The sequence below is a fragment of the Haliotis rufescens genome, unplaced genomic scaffold (genome assembly GCF_023055435.1).
Source record: "Haliotis rufescens isolate VD_foot unplaced genomic scaffold, xgHalRufe1.0.p SCAF_2, whole genome shotgun sequence".
NCBI lineage: Eukaryota > Metazoa > Mollusca > Gastropoda > Lepetellida > Haliotidae > Haliotis > Haliotis rufescens.
The window spans coordinates 62,266,174-62,291,658 of record NW_025963890.1 but is presented as its reverse complement, the minus strand read 5'-3'; the positions used below and the strand labels follow the sequence as shown (position 1 = coordinate 62,291,658).

Here is a 25,485-nt window from a genome sequence, read left to right as displayed (position 1 = left end):
CATTATTTTAGCCCTGATGTGCGGAGTTTCCTCTCACTAGACAAGCAACGAAATGCCCAACGTAGAGTTGACTCAGACAACTTTGAAGACGCCGATATAATGGTGAGTATCTTCCCTAATTTAGCTAAATATCTTGAATGAACATCAGTGAAGCGTTAGGGCTGGTGTGATACAACTGAGATACAATGTGCATCTGATGGAGGTCGTGATAGGATATGCGATACAGTGCAGGGATTCTTAAGGAATCGTACTCCATCATCAATGGAACTATTTAGGTTCATTGTTTGTTTAATGTCACACTCAGTAACGTTTTACTTATATGACGGCGGTCTGTAAATAATCGAGTCTTGGCCAGACAATCCAATGATTGACGTCATAAGCATCGATCCTAGCTAGTTGCCCACCTGATCCCATTTGTCGCCTATTACAACAAGCATGGGTTGCTAAAGGCCAATTCTAACCCTCACACGGTTGCCTATAAGAAATACCTGGTTTGTTAAAATGTAAAGTACATGCAACTTAAAGAGAGACTCGTCTCCAGGGATGTGGTGTTCTCATAAGTCTAGACGTTGTTATTGAAGTAGTACCATGTGTACCTGGTATTTGTTAAATTCGGGTAATCATGAACGTCTATTTTCATATACATAGAGTACATAGGCAAAGAGATTTTGATTAACGTGAATCAAACTTGTCTGTGGCATGGTCCTCCATCTTATGTTCAAAGAATGCAATTGAAGAGCAAAGGTTTACACCAAGTGGCTGGCTCACTGTAGTAAGAGACATTTCAGGAACATTTCTGACATCTCGTTGCCATGGATACCTATTTTTTAGTCATTTAAGGAAAACCAAAGTCTAGAGCTGTTCTAGTGACTGTCATTTCTACAGGATGAAACTAGACTGTATGTCTGCATGTTTTGGATCCCACTGGGAATGATTACAATTCTATGCCCAATTCTGAATATGTTGTCAGAATAATTCCATGGTAACACATACAATTTCAGCTAGAATTTACACATTTTAGTGTCACAAATGTAGGTATGGTGTTTTGCTTATTTCTCCATGGCCTACTTTTACAAACTTTTTTGACAAACAGCTATGAAAAACAGAGCATACAATCTTGGAAAGTGGACTTCCAAATAATGTTTACTCCAGAATGTCATGTCCATGGCTGTGTCGATCAGGATATTATGGAAAAAATATATGTAATGAATGAGCTGTTGGCATCAGATAAATCCCCTGTGGGGATGTCATGGTGGAAAAGGTCCCGTGGATTGAATACTTGTGGTAGGAGCTGACTAATGAGAATCAAGGGATGTAAAGACTGTGACCTGGCTGTGTCATTGTGCCTCAGGTTAACCGTTATGAATGAGTGAGTAGTGTTTTATGCATTTTTACTCCAGAAATGGGCTTCACACATTGTATCCATGTGGAGAATCGAACCCGGGTCTTCGGCGTGAGGAGCGAACACTTTAAACACTAGGCTACCCCAGCGCCCTGTTTAGCCTCATGATGGTAACAATGTGCATATTAATAATGTGCCAGATCCACACCCTACAGCATGCTGAAAGCGGGACATTATTACCTCGGTCAATGGATCAGTGTGCACTCGATTTTCATTCTCAACTCCCTGGGGAGTATACAACCTGAGCTGCCTGTGAGGCAGTCACATTACTATCTCGTCTTGCCTGGTACCCATTTACTGCTGAGTCAACAGAGGGATATTTCAAGCAAAGTCATTTGCCTAAGGAGAGACCACATGTGCTACATATGTGCTTCAGTCTCGATTGATGAATTAATTGAAAAATTGACAGTATATTATGAAATATTTTAAAGAGAATAACAAATGGCATGAAGCGATATTAACTCCATAAATGACCATCTGTCATTATTTTGCCTTGTCAATGTGGAACTAACGTAAAAAGGACGTCAACAGTTTGTGTACGGGCTGGACATTTAAGATAAAGGGAGACAATTTGAGGGGAGGTTGCTCTTGTAAGACATTAGTTCCATCTAAGTGTTATGTTCACAGAAGTGAAATATCAAGTGTTATGTTCACTGCAATGAAATATCAAGTGTTATGTTCACTGCAATGAAAATATCACTTTTCTCAACTTCGGAAAACTCAGTCTTTCACACTGAAGTATATAATAAAATTCACTCACTCCAAAATGAAATTCGATCATCATTTTCATCTACATGAAAGGAATTAATACCGGGTAATCTTATCGAAAATAATCATTGCCTTATTTTCTCATGTATGTATGAATGATTTGAACTGTGGAATTCCTATCATGAAATATTTCATATACAAACAATCTTGGAGGGGTACCCCAAGGTCATCTGTTCAATTTGGATATATCTGGCTGTCATTCAGATGGAGCTTTCAATCAGCCTTAACTATAGATTGACATCTGATACCAAAACAACAATGGCCCATTTCTCCACAAATTGTGTTTTTTCGAGGACATGTTTATCTAATCAATGCGAGCCTTCCAAAGGAAATCAAGTGCTCGGCCACGCAGACAAGGCAACCGTTCCTGACGCCATGCCACTGAAAGCTTTCTGGAATTTAACCCAATTTGCTCCTATTTTATGGTTTGCTTGTGTCTACATGGCATCTGGCTCAGGCTGACCCAGTGGTTGCTGGGATATATAGCAAAGGAGCACTGTGGAGAATTAATTATATCTGAGTCATATTTCTTGTAGACCCAATTCAGTGGAATATGTTTCCAGAACTTGATGGTAATTTCTTTTGAGTTAAAACTTTTAGGCAGATATAGAACAAGGCTGTGGGTATGCTCAAGTTTTGAAGACATTTAATGACATTTTGACAGAGACTGATGTGACATGCCGACCATAAAGATGTCAGGGGTACAAATTGTTGGAGGATTACATTTGTAAGGATGTGTGTTGCCAGTTTATTCTTATTCTCTTACTCACTGGGGTCACTGGTGCCCGCAATTCACTGTGCGGAAATGTGAGTGAGTGTGTGAGTGAGTCACATTTAAAGCTGCTTTTAGCAATATTCCAGCAATATCATGGCAGGGGACACCAGAAATGGGCTCCACACATTGTACCCAGGTCAGGAATAGAATCTGTGTTTTCGGAGTGACGAGCGAACGCAATAACCCCTAGGCTTAGTAACCCGACTGCCCCACTGTGTATCCCTTTGATGGTTGTTTTGAATCCCAGTTCGCCGTGATTATGTTTCTAGGTTTGTCAGCTCCAGATCATTGCTCTATTGTTTCACCAAACTGGTAAATGTAATGGTAAGATCTTCACCGCTCCTGGTTTTCCTCCCACATCAAGTGGACATGCTGTGATATACCAGTAAAACTGGAGTACTGTTCAAATGAGTGAGTGAGGGAATTGTGTTTAAAGATGCTTTGAAAAGTTTTCCAGTTATGTCACGGCATGTAAGCTTAATGTGGGAGGAAAGCCCGAAGTCATGTAGGTCTAAGACGATTACCACGTTGGTGAAATCAACGGGTATAGTGCTGACAAACCGAGAAACACAATCAGGGCAAACCAGGATCACCATCATAGGTTCCTGGCATGCCCAAGGGACGCAACACAGCTCAGCGAATTGCGGCGCCTTAGACGACTGGACCACTTGTGCTCCAAGTACTGTTCAAATGTTCAAAGCAACTTTAAACCAAATTCACTCACCTCTTTTCACAAAATTTTGATTTTTCAGCTCACATGGCCTCAAAAGCCGGTGTTGGCGTCAGTGTTCGTAAACCTAAGCCTTTTACATTATTTTACTTCTTCTCTTTAATGGTTTGATAGATACAGCAGAAACTTTATTTGGATGTTTGTTACTTTAAGTCAGTTAAAGGCATCAAATTGTAATTTCAGTATGGCTGACTGGTCGCATTCTTTGATCAATGATCTTGACAATGCTATTTAGGATCACTGCTCAGCCATTTCTGTTCAAAATGTATTGTAATGCTCTTACATTCTCTCAAGTGCAGTCTTGGCTCTGTTAACATCTTCTTGGTATGTCTCATACCCTGACTGTGTGGAGCGTTGTTCACCGTATTGATCACAGGATTGTCTGGTCCTGACTTGATTATTTACCGGCAGCTGTCATATGTGCTGAGTGCAGCGTTAAACAACATACATACGAACAAAAGCATGATTGTGGGATGGGCTTATCAACAGTTTGTAGTGACAGTGACATTAGGGCGACTGTCTGCAGTAATTACCCCAGGTGCTCCTCTCACAGCTGTCACTACGCTTAATTAATGCTGCTCTGGACACTTTCTCAGTTGTATCACGGCACTTCAGCTTCAACATTGTGGAAACCTCTAAGTAATGCATAACATATGTTTACCACCTTGGTGAAGCCCTCTAGCACCATGTAGGTGCTGACAGATCATTGTTCATAATTTCTGTGAAACCTGGCACCGAGGGTTGCCGCTCTGCACACTGAGGTGTTGGGGCAGACCAATAGGTCACCTGTGCCCACACCTGAGCAAGAAATAAACCCGTATTGATTAGTACAAGACGATACTCACAATGGTTAAGATTTCCTGATTTGTTAGGAATCTCCTCTGAACATGCTGAAGGAAGAAGGATTTAAGGATTTATTTAAAGGTTTAGAGGTTCTTTGAGAAAGTTGCGACGATACCGTTCCCCGTTTTCAAAGGAACAAGTTTACATTAGTGGTTGGCCAGACTTGTTTACATGTAGAAGACATTGTGATTGAGCACAAAACATAATATAAACTATAATTATCCATTGTATCATATTCTAAGATTCACCATTGCTGAAACTAAGACCATTTGTTTTGTTAGTGCTAATATATATACTATTCAAAACAAGTTAAAGAACACCCACAATTGGATGGCTGTGTGTTGCAATACCCCCCAGCCATGACAGACTAACTATAGACATGAAAATATTGGGTGTTCTTTAACTTCTTTTGAGTAGCATAGTAATAAATCAATTTATGATGCGCCAGATTCCATTCACCAAGAGAATACTCATGACGCTAAAAACCCTTATTAGATCAGTATGCACTTGACTTTCATTCTCAGCAGCCTGGGGCCCCAGTGAGTATTCTCACGTTGTGTGTGAGGCACTAGAAATATGTCTATTTATTCTCGTAATTATAAGTAGCTTCTTGAGTCCTTGTGTCCTCTGTTTTGTGTATCATTGTTCAAAGTAGCATTCAACAAAACTCACTGATGTCAATCACTGGATTGTCTGGTCCAAACTCAATTATTTACTAACCGCTGTCAGATAGCTGGACTATTGCTGAGTGCGGTGTTCAACAAAAAAACAAACAAAAAAAACATTCACTATTATCGGGATTTTAATGTAACTTTATATATAGATATGATTGCATTTAGAAGTTTATCTAGTTCTAGAATCCTAAGATTGATTGTGGGCAGTAGTGTAAGGCAGCATAAGTCATACAGTGGAGTTCAGCCCCTGAGTTGAATACACCTGGATACACCTCATTTGTTTTTTAATTGCGAGTCACAAAGATTATGATCCTTGTGATAATGTCCTTGCTTCCCATTGGTCTTTCCTGTCAGGGACGTTAGGGTAGCCAAGTGGTTAAAGCATTCACTCGTCGTTCAGAAGGCCTGGGTTCTTTTCCCCACGTGGGTTCAATGTGGGAAGCCCATTTATGGTGTCCCCTGACGGGATACTTCTAGAATATTGATAATAGCTGTGTAAAAAACATTCTCCCTCTCTATTTCCTGCCACATGAAGCAGACATGCTGTGATATCACGGTTTACAGTTTAAACCGCCATTAAAGCAAAGTCACTCAGTCATCCTTGGCACTGGTGTTGTATTCAAGGCACTGAGACTGAAGGCAGAAATTGATTGGAACTCTTGGTTGCCATGATGCAGCACTCCTGTCTGTTGGAACAAGTAGCTGGCCACACAATGATCTTTACCCTCTAATGCTGTCACAACCCTTGTGCTCTAACATAGATTTACAAATTGTGTAGCTGTAACATTGGTGTCAGACACAGGTTGCTGGCATTTCGAAAATGGGATGGAAAAAAAAATGCCGCTAAGTCTATTGATTTAGTCAAAGTTTAAAGTAGAAAATGTCTTTTATACTCTTCCTTTAGATTACTCTTAAGGACATGTACAGGCTAAACTAGTTTGTATCATAAAGTTACATTTACTCATTCAGCGCCTAGGCAAGTAACGGATCCCATGGAAGTGTCAGGAAGCGAGTGTAATTAGTGTTAATCTATCCATCCTAGGTCCTAATGATGATTGGGAATGTCGGTCATTACCTAATCAGACATGCCTCCAAGCATGTACACTGACAGTTATAGGGTCGCAGAGCCCCCTGGCCAATGACATCAGAGATGCTTGTTCCAATCCTATATTTGGAAACTGCCACAATCCAAACCAAACTACCATGACCTTTCGACAGCATTGTCTTCACCTGTTAAAGGACCTCTATTGTTGTTTTCTGTCATTGTTAAAATATATTATTACATTGTTTGGATTGCAATGTTTATTTATAAGTTCAAAGTTCTAAACAACATTGAATATTGTTAGTTTTGAGTTGGTATCAAAGGGGTTTGAGTGTTGGTATGTGTGTCAGTCGTGATGTCATCTTTGACCAAATGAGACCTGACCAGAAGGCAAATGGCTGTCGTTGAAGGTCACATGACCAATGGCTACCCTAGTGGCAGTGTACATGAATCACAAGGGTTGACGATGTGCCAAACTGGGAAAGTTTTTAGAAACAATGTTAGTCTGAAGTCACTGTGGTTAGAGTGTCACGGCAGTGGGATGGATTGTTTGAGGGTTCCGAAGAGTTGCATAAAGTCTGAAAGAACAAGGGTAGGTGTTTGTTTAATGAAACTTGTGTCCATTTTTCAGATCTAATGATTCCAAATCTGTTTGTGATGGAGAGAGTTTGGAAGTGATTGCTATTCACTTTGTTTCTATGCCCCTGGTTCTCAGCATGGTTTTATTCAGGGTTTGATACAAGTCTAATAGGACTCACTCATAACAACGTCTCTGCATCACTTCGTGCTTTCATCCCACGTCAGGGTGATGGCCCATGATAAAACTAAAACTGTTCAAAGTGGTGTAGACCAAACTCACTCACTCACTCACTCACTCACTCACTCACAAGGCAGCTTGTTAGGTCTGTTAAAACAATTTTTGATGTTCATAAAATTAACAGTTTTGGATTACCGAATTAAGACATTTGTTCAGTTTCACTCACACACTAATCATGAAGCCAAGGTCTGGATAGTCCCACTATATTAATTTTCCTTGAAGGTAGTAACTGGTCAGTGACATTCAGTCAATACCGTGAGAACCCTGGACTACAAAATCTGGGGAATAAACTGTCTCAAGTTTGCACTATTTGTTGTAATGGTTACTTATAGCTGGGGAATAGTTAATTTCAGTTATTGCTGACTGTTGACATTTTGAAGATGGTGGGGTGGCCAAATGGATAAAGTGTTGGCTCGTCATGCCAAAACACAGGTTCAGTTCCCATGTGGGTACAATATCTAAATCCCATATCTGGTGTCCCCCGTCTTGATATTACTGGAATATTCCTGAAGGGTTTAAGCCTATTTACTCTAACTGTTTTAGTATACAAACAATATTCTAACTTCTATAGAAAATCATAATAATTAATTACAGGTAATTTTTAAGTCCACAATAGCAGCTTCTATGATAAACTCACAATACAAGGGATGATCAGCTTCTTTACTGCAGTGGAACGATGAATGTTATCATACCTACATGTCAACATGAAGAGATCTGATTGGTCCAAGTAGATTTCTGAGAGGCAGAATAAATCCCTAATACCGTACTTCGAATTGCTATCAAAAAGCTGCACGCTTTTTCCGAGACATTGAAAGTCACGTGACATAGCAGAAGTTTACCTCTGCTCAATCAAGAGCTGTTTTCCATCTATTTTGAATTGTTTTAATTTATTTACAATGTCATATTAAAACATGTCGGTAAGATAAATTCATTGCAGTAGGATCACTCGGGGTTCATGGGGTTTAATGCATCCAACGTGACGTTTAATACCCCTTATAGTGTAGATATCTGACACCTTTTTCAAGCAAGTGTCATTTGTTAAAAATCAAATTTATTGGTGCCACTCGAACATCTGAAACATTGTTGCAAGATAACAATTTTGCTTGTTGTGAAGTATGTGTTGAGTCTCCTAATCTCATTCAAGAGGAAAAAGAAGGACATCTTTAACCCTTGTATGGGTCATATGATACTTGGGTTGACAACTCGAGTACTCGGGTCGGGTGGGTCCTGAGTAGGACCCAGCTGCCCACAGTACTACCTGGACCCATGGTTAATCACATGATATATTGTTTAATGACAAAAATTCACTATAGCTCAGTGGTTACACTACAAGTCGCTAATGTTCGCTATTCTTTCTGACGATGCACACATTCCTTTTGACTTGCATATGTTTGAGTAAAGATAAAGGTTTAACTTCAGTGTTCGCATGATCTGATTGTTTGACACATGTATCTGAATAGTCTTTTGCCAGGGCTGCGATAAAACAATTCCCAATGAGACAGTTTGTACCCAACTCTTGAGACCTACCAAGGGGGTCAGGTACCAGGGTAGTAAATTTGGACTCGTCCCAGCCCTATATCATATATATTATACTGCAATGTGTAAGTCATCTATACAACCTATGATTCAGCAAACAGATTCACCTAATGTCCAACATTGTTACAATTGAAGCATGTTCATTTGCTCATCTGATTTGACAGGCATGAATGTAAATAGTAATTTTTGTTGCTCATGGCATATATCATCCCGTTTCATGGCAGGAGAATGCAGCGGCCTGTCAAAACAATCCCTCGTATAAAAACATGCACAGTGTGTGCTCCATGCAGAAACAATTTCCAGCAAAATGGAATTTTGAATTATTGATAACATTTTTTATTCATATTGCAGATTTTTTTCCAGACATGACATCTCATTTAAGTTCTAACTAGAACCTTTGTAATAAATATGCTGTGATGTTCACTCTGGGTACAACCATAATTTTAACTCCTGGTTCATTGTTTAATGTTCCTCATCCATAAACCTTTGCAGGTTTCAAATTTGTGTCACTGAAACAGATCAGAACTATTTGTCATGAAAATAGTACATATTTTGTGATGCAAATGAAAGATCTGTTTCAGATTATTATTTACTTGTCTGTCCCCCAACTGTGTGGATAGGAAGGTTTTTATACCAATCATTCAGTTATACCCAAGTCATGAGATCATTCAGTTTGCATTCTCAACTCCCTGGAGAGTATACAACCCTGGCAAATAGCTTCTTCTCCTTTAATCAATGCAAGTCCATTGATTTTGCTCATGGTTAAAGGTGATCTGCTGTCTGAACTTGGTATCTACTGATGCAAATAATTGACTAGGTTTTTGTATCCAACTACACGTTTCCAAAATTTAACATATGATTTCTAATATTGAGTTGATTTGAGCTGTTGTATATTTATTTTGAATATATTGTCTCCAATAGCCATTTTCTAAGTGAAGCTACTATTACATTGAATAGTGGGGCCACAGCAGTTCTAATGATTTTCTAGTCCAACATATCAAGACACAGGAGGCAAAATCTGTGGTCAGGTTAGATGAAACCCAGTAATTTAGAATATGTTTTTTGAAATGTGGTTTATGTTTCTTAAAACCAATTTTCAAAAAAGCTAATCAAATTAATACAAGCAAGAATATGTTTGAAAGAAGCAATCACCTATTTGATATTAATGTTGTTGTTTTTGTAAATTAAGAAGAAAATATATTGGTTATTGTGATTGTAAGAAACCAAACTGCATATCTTTATCAGTTGGATTGGTTTGTTTTTTTTATTCAAGATTTAAAAAGTTGAAACGTAACAAATTGATTTTGAGAACAATGTGAAAACTTAGTTGGGTTGTTTTATTTGTGATGTGAAAAAGTGAAACTATTTGTATCTGAGGCGACCGCCTCCGTGGTCTTGTGGTAGAGCGTCCGCCCGGAGAGCGGAAGGTCCAGGGTTCGATCCCGGGCTGCGTCATACAAAAAGACGTTAAAAGATTGTACTTGTTGTTACCCTGTCTGGCGCTCGGCATTAAGGGGCTAAAACAAGGACTGGTCAGCTCGGAGTCAGTATACTGTGTCTGAGTGGGGTATTCATGTTAAACTGCGGCATGGTATCTCAGTGAGCTAGCACTATAAATCGGCATCAGTCCGGACTAGTACAAGCAGCCACACACACACATACACGTGCATGCACGTCGCTATATAAGTGCAATAATCTTGGACGCGACGTTAAACCCAATTTCACCTCACCTGTATCTGAGGCAGTCTTACTATAGTCATTCCATTAGCTATTATGGCTCATCTTTCTCTTACTGAGCTGTGCACTCTCATGCCTTGGAGTCACATGAGTTCGCTAGTAATGTCAATGAAATGTATAGTTACCGAAGTCACTCTAGCCTATTGCACTGACTCAACTGCAGTTAAGTTTGATGTGAAAACCCAATAAAAGTGTATTGTTAGTTGTCAGGAAATAGCTTTTGATTTTCATCGTGAATTAATGATGGAAGTACCAGTGTGTATTCAGTTTCTTTAATAAACTCTAATTGCAATATGTTGGGAATTTAATGTGCTTTCAAGAGATATTGACAAAGAGAAAGAGAATGTTTCAACAAGAACCCCCAAACAGCCTCTGTGATTGATCAAGGCTACAATGTGGAAGCTTCCTGTCAGTGTCGCCAAACAGTGGTCGTCATTAATACTGATATTTGAACGTGATATGTTAGGATACATACAAAAAAAAAATTCAAATGAAGTGTACTCCCACATATTTCAGCAAAGTGGTAAATATATACAAGGAAAAGATTCAGGTTTTTGTCTCACAATGAAAAACTATAGCCTCATGGGGTAATGAAGTATTATTTTGAAAGTGGCATTTATCCAAACTCACCCACTCATTCACCCGACTGACAGATGTGTCAAATGTTAAAAGCACTGGACGTTGTAGTCCCAATTCAGATGATGTTTCTCCTGGTGCATGAACATTGCGACTTGACTCTTCGTGATCAAGATGAGTGCTTTGATGTGGTGACACTTGTACTCAGTCTGTGTCTGTAGACTGGATATTGGGGATTACTTTCATTGATTGTCCTCGTTATGCTTCACCACATAAGTAGATATTGATGGATAATGCTTTAGTAGGTCATGTGGCACTGTAATCTGGTGCTTGTTGGTGTTCAGGATAATGCTTACATCATGTGATAAGTTGGACTGAGGGTTTGGTATTTTAGTGTGCAGTTAGTTCACATTGTTAATTGGTTTTGAAGAGAGTAGTATGTTTGATTTAATGGCATTTGTTTGGTACTAAGATGTTGAGGGGATTTATGTTTTAGTATATATAATTAGTTCATAGTTATTTGTTTTCAGGAGAGTGGTATCTGGACATCAATCTTTTCAAGGGTAATAAGATGTCGTTGAGTTCATATTTAGTATTTAATTAGTTCAGTGTTAATTAGTTTTGAGGTTAGTAGTATGTTGATGTGAAAGACTATTTCAACAGGTGTTGAGGTGTGGTATTTTAGTATGCAGTTGGATAGCAATGTAAATTTTCTTTGAGAAAACTTGTAGCAAAAATACATCTTGTGTAGTATTTATTGAGGATGTGTGTTATTTGTTCACGTTAAATTATTCTTCATAATAATAATTTGTTTTTAAGGTAACAGTATGTTGGTATATAACCCCGAAAAATTATTTCAAGACTTTATGTTTGTCCCTGCATTCCTATTTATTATGGAAACTGATTATAATCAACATTCTTAATCAAAATTATGAACAAGTTGTTTAAATATTTTTATAAATAAACATATTAAATTATTATATATTGAAAGATATCCTGCTTGGTAAATGGGTACACTTGCCTTTTCAGAACACCCAGTATAATATCACAGTTAACTCAACATTTTTTTATTTATAGAATCTAAAATTTGAGGAATTGCAAAGTAACATAAATCAAAAACATATTTCACACAACTTCAATTCACTCTAGGTCAGGGGACATTATGCATTGCTCACCATGTCATTCATTGACAAACCTGACGTGACACGCATAATGTGAAATATTGATGTCTAACAGCCTATTTATCACATTACTCTGAAGAAAACTCAATCTATCCAACTTTACTGCTTTCAATATGTGAAGGGATTTCAAAGGAATTCATGTGAAGTTTTACATCATTAATGCAGATCAGATTTTTATGTGGAAATTTATGTGAAGATTGTATGGTATTGGCATGAAGGCCAGCTGAGGTCAAGGTCACAAAGGTGGATTTAGTATATTAACTCATTCCTAAGAAATTGATGTCAAATTAAAATAAATTGTAAATAATTATTTTTTCCCGAAATACAAAAATATATTTTCAAATTTATATCTCCAGATATTTATATTATTTCTTTAACTGAAAAGCAGCCATGAGTCTTCATGTGTTTTTGTAATCCAAAAGTTCCAAAAGCCATTTTAACTTTATAAAGAACCTTACATTTCTTTCGTGCACTAGAAAATGTTTTTAGTGTGGTTTTAATCAATTTCAAACATGCGTGATCTAGAGAATCATGCATGTTGTATCAGTAAGCAAACTGAAGTTCAATTAGATATCTCATCATTTAAAAAAAGTTAGACTATGATGAGTCAGTGTTAGAAGTTTGTATTACAAATTAAGTTAACATGCTAGAGTTCGTGTAGGAAATACAATTTTGTTTGCTGTTTTGAGGTTTCAAATATAATTTAAATTTCATTAAAATATGATAACTTTTGAAATGTGATTTGTCAGTTCCTTTAATTTGGAATCATTTGAGGTTGTTGTTGTTTAAATATGTCAATAGCCCGTTCAGTATTTCTTCATTTCTGGAATAAATGACAAAACATGTGACACAACATGAGACACAAGTGACAAAAATGATGACACATGTGACAAAAATGATGACACAAGTGACAAAAAATGATGACACAAGTGACAAAACAGATGTGACAAAAATGATGACAAGTGACAAAAGGGATGACACAATTGCCAAAACAGATGACACAAGTGACAAAACAGATGACACAAGTGACAAAAATGATGACACAAGTGACAAAAAGATGACACAATTGCCAAAACAGATGTGACAAAAATAATGACAACTGACAAAAATGATGACGGGTGACAAAAGGGACAACACAAGTTTTGCAGGTATAAAGTTACTTGAGATCTTCATTTATTAGAATAAGAATAAGATTAAACCTTTCTAAAAATATTACAAGCTTACTGCTATATGATGAACATTTAGGAATAATGAATTTAAAAAGGACTATTGTAACATGAAAATAACATTGAAATAAATCCTCAATAAATTGAATTATTTCACACGATAGTAATTTCATGCAACATGATCTGATTTGGAGAATATTAATTTAATCCTCTGACAGTTATTTGGAGTCTCTTAGGCATGAATTATTCAGTTCTGATGATTGGAAGAACGTTTCCTAAAATCTGACTGCAGCACATCATGCACAAGGTGCACACGATGCACAACCTAATGATTACAATGAACTGTATTTACACCAGCCCGAGCTGCAGTTTTCCCATCAAGCATTCATTGTGTCCTGCCTGACATTAATACTGTGATTGATGTTGTGGAAGACATGGTGCTGTTGATTACAGATCATTATTCCATGGAGAAGTAGATGGATGGCCATTACAGACTCTCCACCTCTCCACCTCTTTGTTGCGTTGTGATGATACTAGACGTCTGATTTAGTGATCGCCTTTTTTCTTAACCCTTTGCATCCCTTAGACGTGTCAGGATCCTATGACCATGGGTTCTAATCCCAGATTTGCCCTGATTATGATCCATGGTTTGTCTGGTCCATACCTGTGTCAGTCAGAGTCAGTTGTTCATCTTTATTTTCTACATCTGCATTCACATAGAAATATTCTACTTGGCTCCTCTTCACGCATCATCATATTTGCTCACGTGAGACAAATACATTTTTAAACCTTAATTAAATTATGCTAAAAGTGACATCGCTCACTCACTCAAACACTCAACCACTTGCTCAACCACTCATTCAACCCCTCACTCACTCAACCCCTCACTCACTCAACCACTCACTCACTCAACCACTCACTCAACCAATCATTCAACCACTCAACCTCTTACTGGTTTTGTAGAGCTCAAAGAATCTCCCAAAGAAGTAATGACAAAATAGCAAGTTTCTGAAAGATTGGTTTATGGCCCCCGTTTTCCTGGCTGCTGTTTTTCAATGTGCAGACACACACATTACATATTGTGAAGATGAACTGATAAGTGTTTTCTTCCTGCATTACATTTCATCAACAGTAATTTCATCTTTCAGCTGGCACAATATCTGGGTTATCTTACTCTTACAAACTCTATAATCTTGACAATATTGTAAGTTTTATTGTTTTGTTTTTCAGAATGGGAAAGATGCCAACCCAGTTAATCTGGGACCGAGTGAAAAAACAAGGTAAGAGTTCTTATGTTCTGTTTCTCTGTAACATGTCTTCTGGATTTTAAGTTCTATAATGGATGACACAGGCGGATTCAAAGGTGGGGTCCAGGGGTTCACCTTCTAAAACCAAATGTAGTATGTTGTAGGCAGTAGAATTTACTGAGAGCCCACCTTTTAATAACCAAATGTAGGCAGTAGATATTGTCTGAGAGCGCACCTTTTAAAACTAAATGTAGTATGTTGTAGGCAGTAGAATTGACTGAGAGCCTACCTTTTAATAACCAAATGTAGTATGTTGTTGGCAGAAGAATTGACTGAGAAAGGATTTTTGGACCTTTTTGTAATGCTGGATACGCCCATGGATCAATAGGATTTGAAAGTTGGGACTTTGGGAAATAGTATCCATTGGCATAAAACACCTCATAAATGTGTACAGTATCAAGACCATTCAGAGACATCTATTTTTCATGCTGACGAGAGACACATGGCACTGTTTTGTGATAAAACATGCAAGAGTCCTATCCAAATGGGAGTACGCCTTCAACAGTGGAGGGTGCTTTTTTAGTTTCTTTCATTGGACATATGCAATATTAATACTACTCTCCTATCACCATATCAGTTATCAAGGATTGAATATTGTTTTGTTTATTTAAATTTGGATAAGGTGGTTGTAGTTTTGTATTCAAACATACTTTGATCCTTGTTTTGATTTGATTGCACGTGAATATAAACATGCACATATTCATATCGAACCTCACCTTTTTCAGGCATCTTATGTATCTAGCTATCTTGTTGTGTTTTTATTCCCTTTGTGGCATGGGCCTAATGTGAATGCCCTCTTTTTTTTTAATTCTGGATCTAAATCTGGCCCAATATGCTATGAAACAATGGTTTGCCTGGTTCAGACCCGTCTAAATCATGGCCACCCTGATATATATGTAATACTGACATTAAACATAAACTACCGACTCACTTATCATACAGTTCATCATGATTGCATTGTCCTGTCTTCATTCACAAGTACATTTATCGTTTTTCAGTGTTCGTCCCAGCGACTTTGAATTCTTGAAAGTCATTGGCAAAGGTAGTTTTGGCAAGGTGCTGTTAGCCAAACATCGTGTGGAGGCTAAAGTGTACGCTGTCAAGGTGCTCCAAAAGCAGGCAATCATGAAGCGCAACGAGGTGAAACACATCATGGCGGAGCGGAATGTGTTGTTGAAGAACGTAAAACACCCCTTCCTCGTCGGCCTCCACTACTCCTTCCAGACCCCCGACAAACTCTACTTCATCCTCGACTACGTCAATGGTGGCGAGGTAATTCAATGATAGCTTTTTTCGGTTTGAAGTAGGCGTCATTTTGTTTATGTTAAGGCTGAGAATCCCATGAGAGTTTGAATTAGACAGTTGAGACAGTGCTAATAAGATTAGACTCGGGGAAAACAGATATTGTCTTGCTCCCTTCTCTGCCTTCATCTTGCTATGGTGTTGGCAGAGTGGTGCAAGCACTTGCCCATTATGCAGACAGGGAATGGACAGCTTAGCTCTGGTTGTGAGTTTGAATCCACATTTATCCAGATTATAATCCTTGGTCTCCAAGCAGGGAAAAGTTGTCAAGGCCTGGTTGGCCTCCCAGCAGGGAAAAGTGGTCAAGGCCTGATTGGTCTCCGGGCAGAATACTTGTGCTGGTCAGTTTGAGTAAAGTGGTCAAGGCCTTGTTGGCCTCCGAGCAGAATACTTGTGCTGGTCAGTTTGAGTAAAGTGGTCAAGGCCTGATTGGTCTCCGGGCAGAATACTTGTGCTGGTCAGTTTGAGTAAAGTGGTCAAGGCCTGGTTGGCCTCCGAGCAGAATACTTGTGCTGGTCAGTTTGAGTAAAATGGTCAAGGCCTGGTTGGTCTCCCAGCAGAATACTTGTGCTGGTCAGTTTGAGTAAAGTGGTCAAGGCCTGATTGGTCTCCGGGCAGAATACTTGTGCTGGTCAGTTTGAGTAAAGTGGTCAAGGCCTGGTTGGCCTCCGAGCAGAATACTTGTGCTGGTCAGTTTGAGTAAAGTGGTCAAGGCCTGGTTGGCCTCCGGGCAGAATACTTGTGCTGGTCAGTTTGAGTAAAGTGGTCAAGGCCTGGTTGGCCTCCGAGCAGAATACTTGTGCTGGTCAGTTTGAGTAAAGTGGTCAAGGCCTGGCTGGTCTCCCAGCAGAACACTAATGCTGGTCAGTTTGAGTAAAGTGGTCAGTGCCTGGTTTGAATCCCAGGTTTTGTTCCTGTTATGGTTGATGGTTTGTCTGCACCATGCCTACATTTGTCAGTTTTACATCAGTCAGGAGTTTCATCACACCTCCATCTCTCTCAAAACATTTTCAAAGTTATATTAAGGGACAGTGGGTAGCCTTATGGTACAAGTGTTGGTTCGTCTTTCCCCACATTGGTACAGTGTAAAAGCCTATTGTTGTGTCCCTTGCCATCATATTGCTGGAATATTTCTTGAGAGGTATTTTATGTTTATATTGTATCTGTTTAAATTAGCTTTTCAAGGCATCTGTGAACATTAAGTGTTGATGTATATGATTCACATACATGTTTGGTTCGTCTGCTTATTTGGTGCAAGAGGCGACTAACAGTATCGGGTGATCAGGCTGGCTGACTTGTTTGATCATGTCAGCGTACCACAATTATGTAGATGGATGCTCTTGATGTCAGTCACTGGATTGTCTGGTTCTGACTAGATTATTTCAGACCACCATCATATAGCATAACAACAAACATAAAAACAAACAAACAAATTTATCTGGGGTATTCCTTCATTCCCAGAAAGGAGAGAATACACATAGTGAAATTCTTCAACTCTACGTATTAATTTATCATGGCCTTAGCTGGATCTTAACACTGACACATTGATACGAAAGTAGGACTAAATTGATTTCAAGTAATTTATGGTGTGATAGGGTCATCAATTTGAAGGCTATAGTGTTGCTAATGGTTACAACCAGATTTACATGAGGTCAGTGGTTTTTATTTGTTTGTGGAGCTATCCAGTTGTGTTCCTGGTCATGTTTTGATAAAGCGATTGCAGAATTTACCAGGGACAATCCATCATGTCTGAGTGGTTTCATGTGTGTATCTACATGATGTGTAGCCCGAAGCTGCAGGCCTCATTCAATACTGGCTGCAGAATTTCTGTGTGATAATGGTCTTGTTAATAAAGAAGGTGTTTGGGGGATATCTGGCTGTGTGTTTTTAAAACACACAAGCACACACACACACAGACACACACACACACACCTTAGTTACCTATAGGAATTTAGCTATTACAATGCATGAGGTCTTCAGCAACCCATGCTTGCCATAAAAGGCGACTGTGCTTGTCGTAAGAGGCGACTAACAGGATCGGGTGGTCAGGCACGCTGACTTGGTTGATACATGTCATCGTATCCCAATTCCGTGGATCGATGCTTATGATGTCAATCACTGGACTGTCTGGCCCAGACTCGATTATTTACAGACCGCCATCATATAGCTGGAAAATTGCTGATTGCGGCCTTAAACAATAAACAAACAAAAAAACAAAACATATGCAGGAAGCTTGAATCAGGACAAATCTGGGAAATCAGGAGAAGGCATAATCTGCCTGTTTGATAGAGAGCAAGGTTGCTGTTTTAGGAGGCCTAGAGTTTTGGTCTTTCTTGGATTGAGTTATTCCGGTGGTTGGTCGGCAACCAAGTATTGGTTTATCTGTAGGCATGAGAGCATAAGATAGTACTGCATGCTAATAGACTAGAATAATGGTGATGAAGTCATTCAGAAGATGTTAGCGAGGAAGTCTAGGAGCAATTTGGCCACCATCTTCAAAGCAGTCAGTGCCGTAATGAAACAGATATGCCGCTATAACATCTTGAGGTGATGGTATTGCTGCATGTTTCGCGGTGCCAGCTGCTCTGATTTAGCTCATGTTGGTACGTGCATTGTCAACTGCAATTGATGGCTTGCAGGAAGGTTTTGGGATTCTTATACAACACTCTGCAAGGAGGCTTGTAGTGTCGGCCATTTTATTACAGGGGGGTTGGGTCAGAGATTTTTGAAGTACTGAAAACAATTACCTTCCTCTACTGCTTGTCATGACTCAACCACTCACCAGACACCGTCCAACTCCTAAAATTTGTAAACAGTAGTTTGCTGCATTTACCTTTCTTTTCACATCCTATTTTCTTTAGCCCTGGTACTGATTCAATCACAAGATGTTTCCATCATATAAAACCCCATACCACAAATCAATTTACATTCCAACTGTGATAAGTTTGTTATAATTCTTCTCATGGTAGTTACGAAAATGGTGGTCTAAGATAATTTTGTGGAATGAGGTAAGATTGATGATTTCTTTAATTGTTTGATTGTCATTACTTAGAAGTTGATGGATGACAAAGTAGACACAATTGATGTGTAACAACCTCTTTATTTAATGTCAAGCGTTGCTTGACAACGGTATAAGGATCTTAGCCGAAATGTCGCCTTTACAGTAAATAAAGAAGTTGTTACCCATAAATTGTGTCTACTTTGTGATAATATATATGTTATAATGCAGGTTAACATTGTATTAGTCGCTATGGGTACTATTCTATTTGGGGGCATGCGTGGCCTGTCGTCTAAGACGCCGCGATTCTCTGTGCAGAGTTGCGTCCCTTAGGCATGCCGGAACCTATGATTGTGGGTTCGTATCCTGGTTCGTCCCCATTATTTTCTAGGTTTGTCAGCACCATACCTGTGCTCGTGGGTTTCACCAAAGTGTTAAACCTTTGAGACCTGCTTTCCTCCCACATTAAGCTGACATGCCGTGATATAACTGGAATACTGTTAAAAGCAGCATTAAACCCAACTCACTCACTGACTATTCTATTTCTGTCACATGGGTCAGACAAACATGGACATCAAAGAAATACATCAATATGAATACTTAGCAATACAGCCGGTTTGTTGTTCTGGACTGATACAGGTGTGCTGGCACTGATATCCTGTTTATTGTTTTTCAGTTGTTTTTTCACCTGCAAAGGGAGAGATACTTCCCTGAACCACGTGCCAAATTTTATGCAGCAGAGATGGCTAGTGCAATAGGTTACCTGCATTCCCTTAATATCATATACAGGTGAGTTTGTTGTTATTGTATATATATAATACCTGCATTCAAATATTTTTGTTTGCATTTTCTTAAAGTCATATTCAGGTGGGATACCTGTGTTCACTTTGTGTCATATTCAAGTGAGATACCTGCATTTCCTTATAGTCATTTACAGGTGAGACACCTACAGTACCATATAATATGTACTAGCTTACCTGGATACAACATGGATCATAAACATGAAAAGAGAAATTGAGTAAACAACTAATTAATGAAGACATCTGAATAAGTTAGGTGATTAGAAATTTTCAAGAAAACATTTCTGAGGTACTTGGTGTTTTCTGTGTTAATTTGATGTTTGTCAAATGAATATTTCAACTTGCGTTCAGTATGTACTTAGATTTCTATATGTACCTCCTTAAAGCTACACATTCATTCTTAATACATATTATTTTCATTTTTCAGAGATCTCAAGCCAGAAAATATATTATTAGATTCCGCGGTAAGTCTGTTGCCACACTAGAGTAAGTGCGTGAGTATTGTTTTACTCCGTTTTTTTGCAATATTTCAGCAATATCTCTGAGGGGACACAAGAAAAGAGCTGCACTGCCACACTAGAAACATACAGACATGAATAAGGATAGCAAATGCATTTGAGACACTTTTAAAATGAAGAAATAAAAAGACCTGCAAAATAAACCGTAAATAAACAATTTCACATGTCAAACCTTTTTTTATGTCAAGTGTTTGGCACTGTGTGGCAGTTAATATAATTCAATAATGATAAATACAAGCCATGTTATGAAATTGTTCCTTCAATAATCAGTGATAAGCTTGACACGTAGGAAGTGCATGATTTATTTTGAGCCTACTGAAGCCATGGTAAGGCTGCCCACAACTGTCTAGGTGCCATGCTTATTGGCAGGGATTAGGAAGTGATCTGTAGATTGTGAAACGAGATCTGGGGGAGACACTTACTCTTCAGTATGACGGACACATCCAGAATCCACTGTCCTTGTGATTCATGGATTTTTTCTGTGACCTTGTTTACTTGCGTGAGGGAGTGTTGTATAATGGGAACACAACTGAGTGAGGTAAAGCCAATCAGTTCGCTTGATGAAATGTCTGAGAATGTGAGTGAGTATGGTATTATTAGATATCATTTAAGAGGACCTTCTTTGTTTGTTTGTTTGTTGTTTAACGCCGCACTCAGCAATATTCCAGCTATATGATGGCGGTCTGTAAATATTGGAGTCTGGATCAAATAATCTAGTGATTGACATCATGAGCATCAATCCACGCAATTGGGATACGATGACATGCATCAACTAACTCAGCCAGCCTGACCACCTGATTCTGTTCGTCGCCTTTTACGAAGGACCTTGAGATAGAGACTAGTATGAAAATTTCTTTATATATATCCATTTTAATAGCATACTTTTTTTTTAAAGGATCTGTTTGGGGTGGGAAGTATTTCTAATAAACTAAAGAAGATGTTATTCTATAGCAGTGAGGAGCGAGTATGGTGTGACACCTCTCTTAGCAATAATTCAGCAATATCACGTCTGGAAACATCAGAAATGGGCTCCACATAACTTACCCATATGGCATCATAGGCCAGTTATGTTATTCATAAGAGCTGACACATTTTGATTGGGTAGTTTTAAAATTCATGATCGGTCTGGACATGTTTTTGCCACTCATGCTATCAACCACTTGTTTGCCTGACCCCGACTTCATTGACAGGCATCCTTATATATACAACTCAAATCACACGCCACAACGGTTAACTATAGTAAAATGAAGGAGTCAGGTATTCTTTAACTTTTTTTGAGTAGTATTGCTATAAACAACATATAAACAACACTCACTCACTCACTCACTCGACCACCTGTCTTTCTTCCACATAAAAACTACTCACTCACTCTCATGCATATTCAGATCAGTGTTGATAATATGGCAGATACTAGCCACTGAAAATAAATAGCTTCATGGAAGTTAATTAATAACTACTGCCAGTTTTTTAGACAGCATGCCACAAGCTCGGAACCTGCGTGTGATCCCATCACATACGTGACCTTGAAAAGATGAGGTGTCAACATTCAGAAAATTGGCAATATCTATGCATAAGACCTAGGTTGTTAAGCCCCCATAATTTGCCAATATGGGAGAGGAGTGGGAATGAAACTGACATGGGCTCCATCCATCGCCATCTATTGCCCCGCATATGCCACTCAGGGCTGATTAGTGAAACCATGGCTCACTCACATCAGCCTTCAGAAGAGTTTATCATCTTAGAGTGTGCTCATTTGTACATAGGGACACGCGGAGCCCAGTCCTCTAAAGCCCTTCATTTCGCTGTGCAGAGTTGCGTCCCTTGGGTATGCCAGGAACTTATGATTGTGGGTTCAAATCTTGGTTTGCGCAGATTATGTTTCGAGGTTTGTCGGCACCATACCCGTGCTCGTGGGTTTCACCAAAGTGGTAAACATCTTAAACCTGCATCACTTCAAGCTTTCCTCCCACATTAAGTTGACATGGTGTGATATAACTGAAATACTGTACAAGAGCGTTAAACCCAACTCACTCACTCTTGTCATCTGAACGTAGTGTAGGTGGACTGTATGTATGGAACGATGTCATGGGTTTCTTGCATAGAGGGGTTTCTCTGATGCACGAATCCTCATATTGGGCATGATGGGACATATAACTGAGTCCCAAATACGACCCTTTTGTGTTACATTATACACAAATAGATTCTGAAAGGGTTCTTCATAGTGGCCACAATCTGACATACATCATAAATGACTCCCATATTCAACCCATCTGTGTCCAGACACAAATACATCCTGCTGTCACATCTGCATCCAACATGGGCTAATGATTTTTAGTATCTCGTCATCTTTTTTTGTTTAATTAATTTCATTGGAGAACTAAAACATGAATATATATTAAATGTGAAATAATGAACCAGCATGTATCTGGTATGATAAGATTGCACCATATGATTTACAATATATTCCATATGAATCATCATGGCCCTATAGACTGCCTCCGTGGTCTAGTGGTAGAGCGTCCGCCAGAGAGAGGAAGGTCCAGGGTTCGAACCTTGTCAGCGTCATACCAAAAGACGTTAAGAGATGGTTCTTGTTGTTACCCTGTCTGGCGCTCGGCATTAAGGGGCTAAAACAAGGACTGGTCTGCTTGGAGTCAGTATACTATGTCTGAGTAGGGTGTTCATGTTAAAGTGCGGCATGGTATGTAAGTGGGCCAGCACTATAAATCGGCATCAGTCCAGACTAGTAATAGCAGCCACACACACACACACAAACATGCATGCATGAGTAATAATCTTGGACGCGACATTGAACCCCATCTCACCTCACCTTATGGCCCTGCGGTGGCTAATGAGTGAGTGAGTAAATGAGTATGGTTTTATGCCGCTTTAAGCAATATTCCAGCAATATCACGGCGGGGTACACCAGAAATGGGCTTCACACATTGTACCCGGGTCTTCGGCGTGACGAGCCAACGCTTTAACCACTAGGCTACCCGACCGCCCCGGTGGCTAATGAACACATTGGGGTTCTCCTCTGCAGCCTGTTGCCCATATGTAGTAGAGGAATTGTTGAGGTAGTTAGTGCCTGGTTTGAAACTGAAACATAGGATAGGTCTATGTCATTAGGGAAACCAATAACTGTGAAACTGAAATGAATGATAAAATTTAAGTGAGGGATTTATCTAGATCTGATTAGAGGTCAAGTTTCACCTGAAGTGTGCCGAAATAAGTCAATATAATGTTTAGTTTTACATGATTGCATTGAATGCAGTTTACTAATACCACTGCATTTTAAGAAAAACAAAGATAATTAAATTCAAATTTCGAGGAGAAAATCCCGATTTGCCTGTCAGGGGTAATTATGTTGGTGAATCATGGAAGGTTGTGTTTGAATGACTTGATCAATCTTCCTGGGACTGGTAAATATTGAAGAACAGGTGCCCCTTTAGTATAACACTTAATGCATGCAGTGTCATAATGACAGGTATGTTAACCATGAAGGATTGTCAATACATATTGTTTGTTACAGCAGCATGTAGGATGTTCGTTGTGTCTCAGGGGCGGTGGGGTAGCCTAGTGGTTAAAGTGTTGGCAGTTAATGGACAGTGCCTTGAACAATTTGTTCAACGCTCTCAATGCTGCTGTCGAACCCATTCCACAGACGCATAGATGTAGGACACACCCAAATGAAACTTGCTCTAGCTGTTTAACGTGTAGGCTTTGCATATCATTTAAGTTACATGTGAAATGCATAAATGCTCAGCTTGCAAAATGTCAAATTTTCAGTAGTTATTTACCTCAAAAAGAAAACCTTGTGAGTAAAGAAAGTACCCGGCCTAATTTCTGGCATTCTTCTTAGCCTTGGTATGAGTGAAAACATCAGGATATTTTTACATAGTAATGTGTAGTTTTCTATCTGGAATAAGTGTGCAAAATATTTCTTCAATTGTCCCTTGTTTAATGAAGCACCGACTGTTTGAAATCGTCCACCCTCTTTACAGTGCCCTAAAACAATTCAGCCGGCTAAAGGTTAAGCGATATAAATTGTGAAGAATATACTGCTTAATTTATTGTCATGTAAAATTCCTGTTTTCATGATGTTGTTTGTGTTGTTTCAGGGTCATGTAGTATTAACAGACTTCGGACTGTGTAAGGAAGGAATCGAAGGCATGGGGACGACTTCCACGTTCTGTGGCACTCCAGAGGTGAGTGGGTCATACAAGTTCCTTTGTCTGTAGCCAGTAGGGTACTCGGGTACCTGGGTCGGGCGGGTACTGAGTAGGACCTGGGTACCCACTAAGGCTGGTACATGTAACTCGGGTACTTGGGTCAGGTGGGTACTGAGTAGTACCTTAGTACCCAGTAGGGCTAGGACGTGTAACTTGGGTACTTGGGTCAGGTGGGTACGGAGTAGTACCTGGGTACCCACTAGGGCTGGGACGTGTAACTCGGGTACTTGGGTCGGGCTGGTACTGAGTAGTACCTGGGTACCCAGTAGGGCTGGGATGTGTAACTCTGGTACTTGGGTCGGGCGGGGACTGAGTAGGACCTAGGTACCCACTAGGGCCGGGACGTGTAACTCGGGTACTTGGGTCAGGTGGGTACTGAGTAGTACCTGGGTACCCACTAAGGCTAGGACGTGTAACTTGGGTACTTGGGTCAGGTGGGTACTGAGTAGTACCTGGGTACCCACTAGGGCTGGGACGTGTAACTTGGGTACTTGGGTCAGGTGGGTACTGAGTAGTACCTGGGTACCCAGTAGGGCTGGGACGTGTAACTCGGTACTTGGGTCAGGTGGGTACTGAGTAGTAGGGCTGGGACGTGTAACTCGGGTACTTGGGTCGGGCTGGTACTGAGTAGTACCTGGGTACCCAGTAGGGCTGGGATGTGTTACTCGGGTACTTGGGTCAGGTGGGTACTGAGTAGTACCTGGGTACCCTCTAGGGCTGGGACATGTAACTTGGGTACTTGGGTCGGGCGGGTACTGAGTAGGACCTGGGTACCCACTAGGGCTGGGACGTGTAACTCGGGTACTTGGGTCAGGTGGGTACTGAGTAGTACCTGGGTACCCACTAGGGCTGGGACGTGTAACTCGGGTACTTGGGTCAGGTGGGTACTGAGTAGTACCTTGGTACCCAGTAGGGCTGGGACGTGTAACTTGGGTACTTGGGTCGGGCGGGGACTGAGTAGGACCTAGGTACCCACTAGGGCCGGGACGTGTAACTTGGGTACTTGGGTCAGGTGGGTACTGAGTAGTACCTGGGTACCCACTAAGGCTAGGACGTGTAACTTGGGTACTTGGGTCAGGTG

The 25,485-nt window shown here is 39.7% G+C and overlaps 1 protein-coding gene across 1 annotated transcript in view; it reads left to right on the top strand.

The window, feature by feature from the left end:
- The window catches only part of LOC124142592 (serine/threonine-protein kinase Sgk1-like), a 127,413-nt gene that overhangs the window by 86,762 nt on the left and 15,166 nt on the right, over window positions 1-25,485 (top strand). The window contains exons 5-10 of the mRNA XM_046511169.2: window positions 12-102; window positions 14,478-14,527; window positions 15,553-15,826; window positions 19,531-19,643; window positions 20,082-20,118; window positions 24,294-24,380. Coding sequence (XP_046367125.1) covers window positions 12-102; window positions 14,478-14,527; window positions 15,553-15,826; window positions 19,531-19,643; window positions 20,082-20,118; window positions 24,294-24,380 — 652 coding nt within the window. The remainder of the gene's footprint in view (window positions 1-11; window positions 103-14,477; window positions 14,528-15,552; window positions 15,827-19,530; window positions 19,644-20,081; window positions 20,119-24,293; window positions 24,381-25,485) is intronic.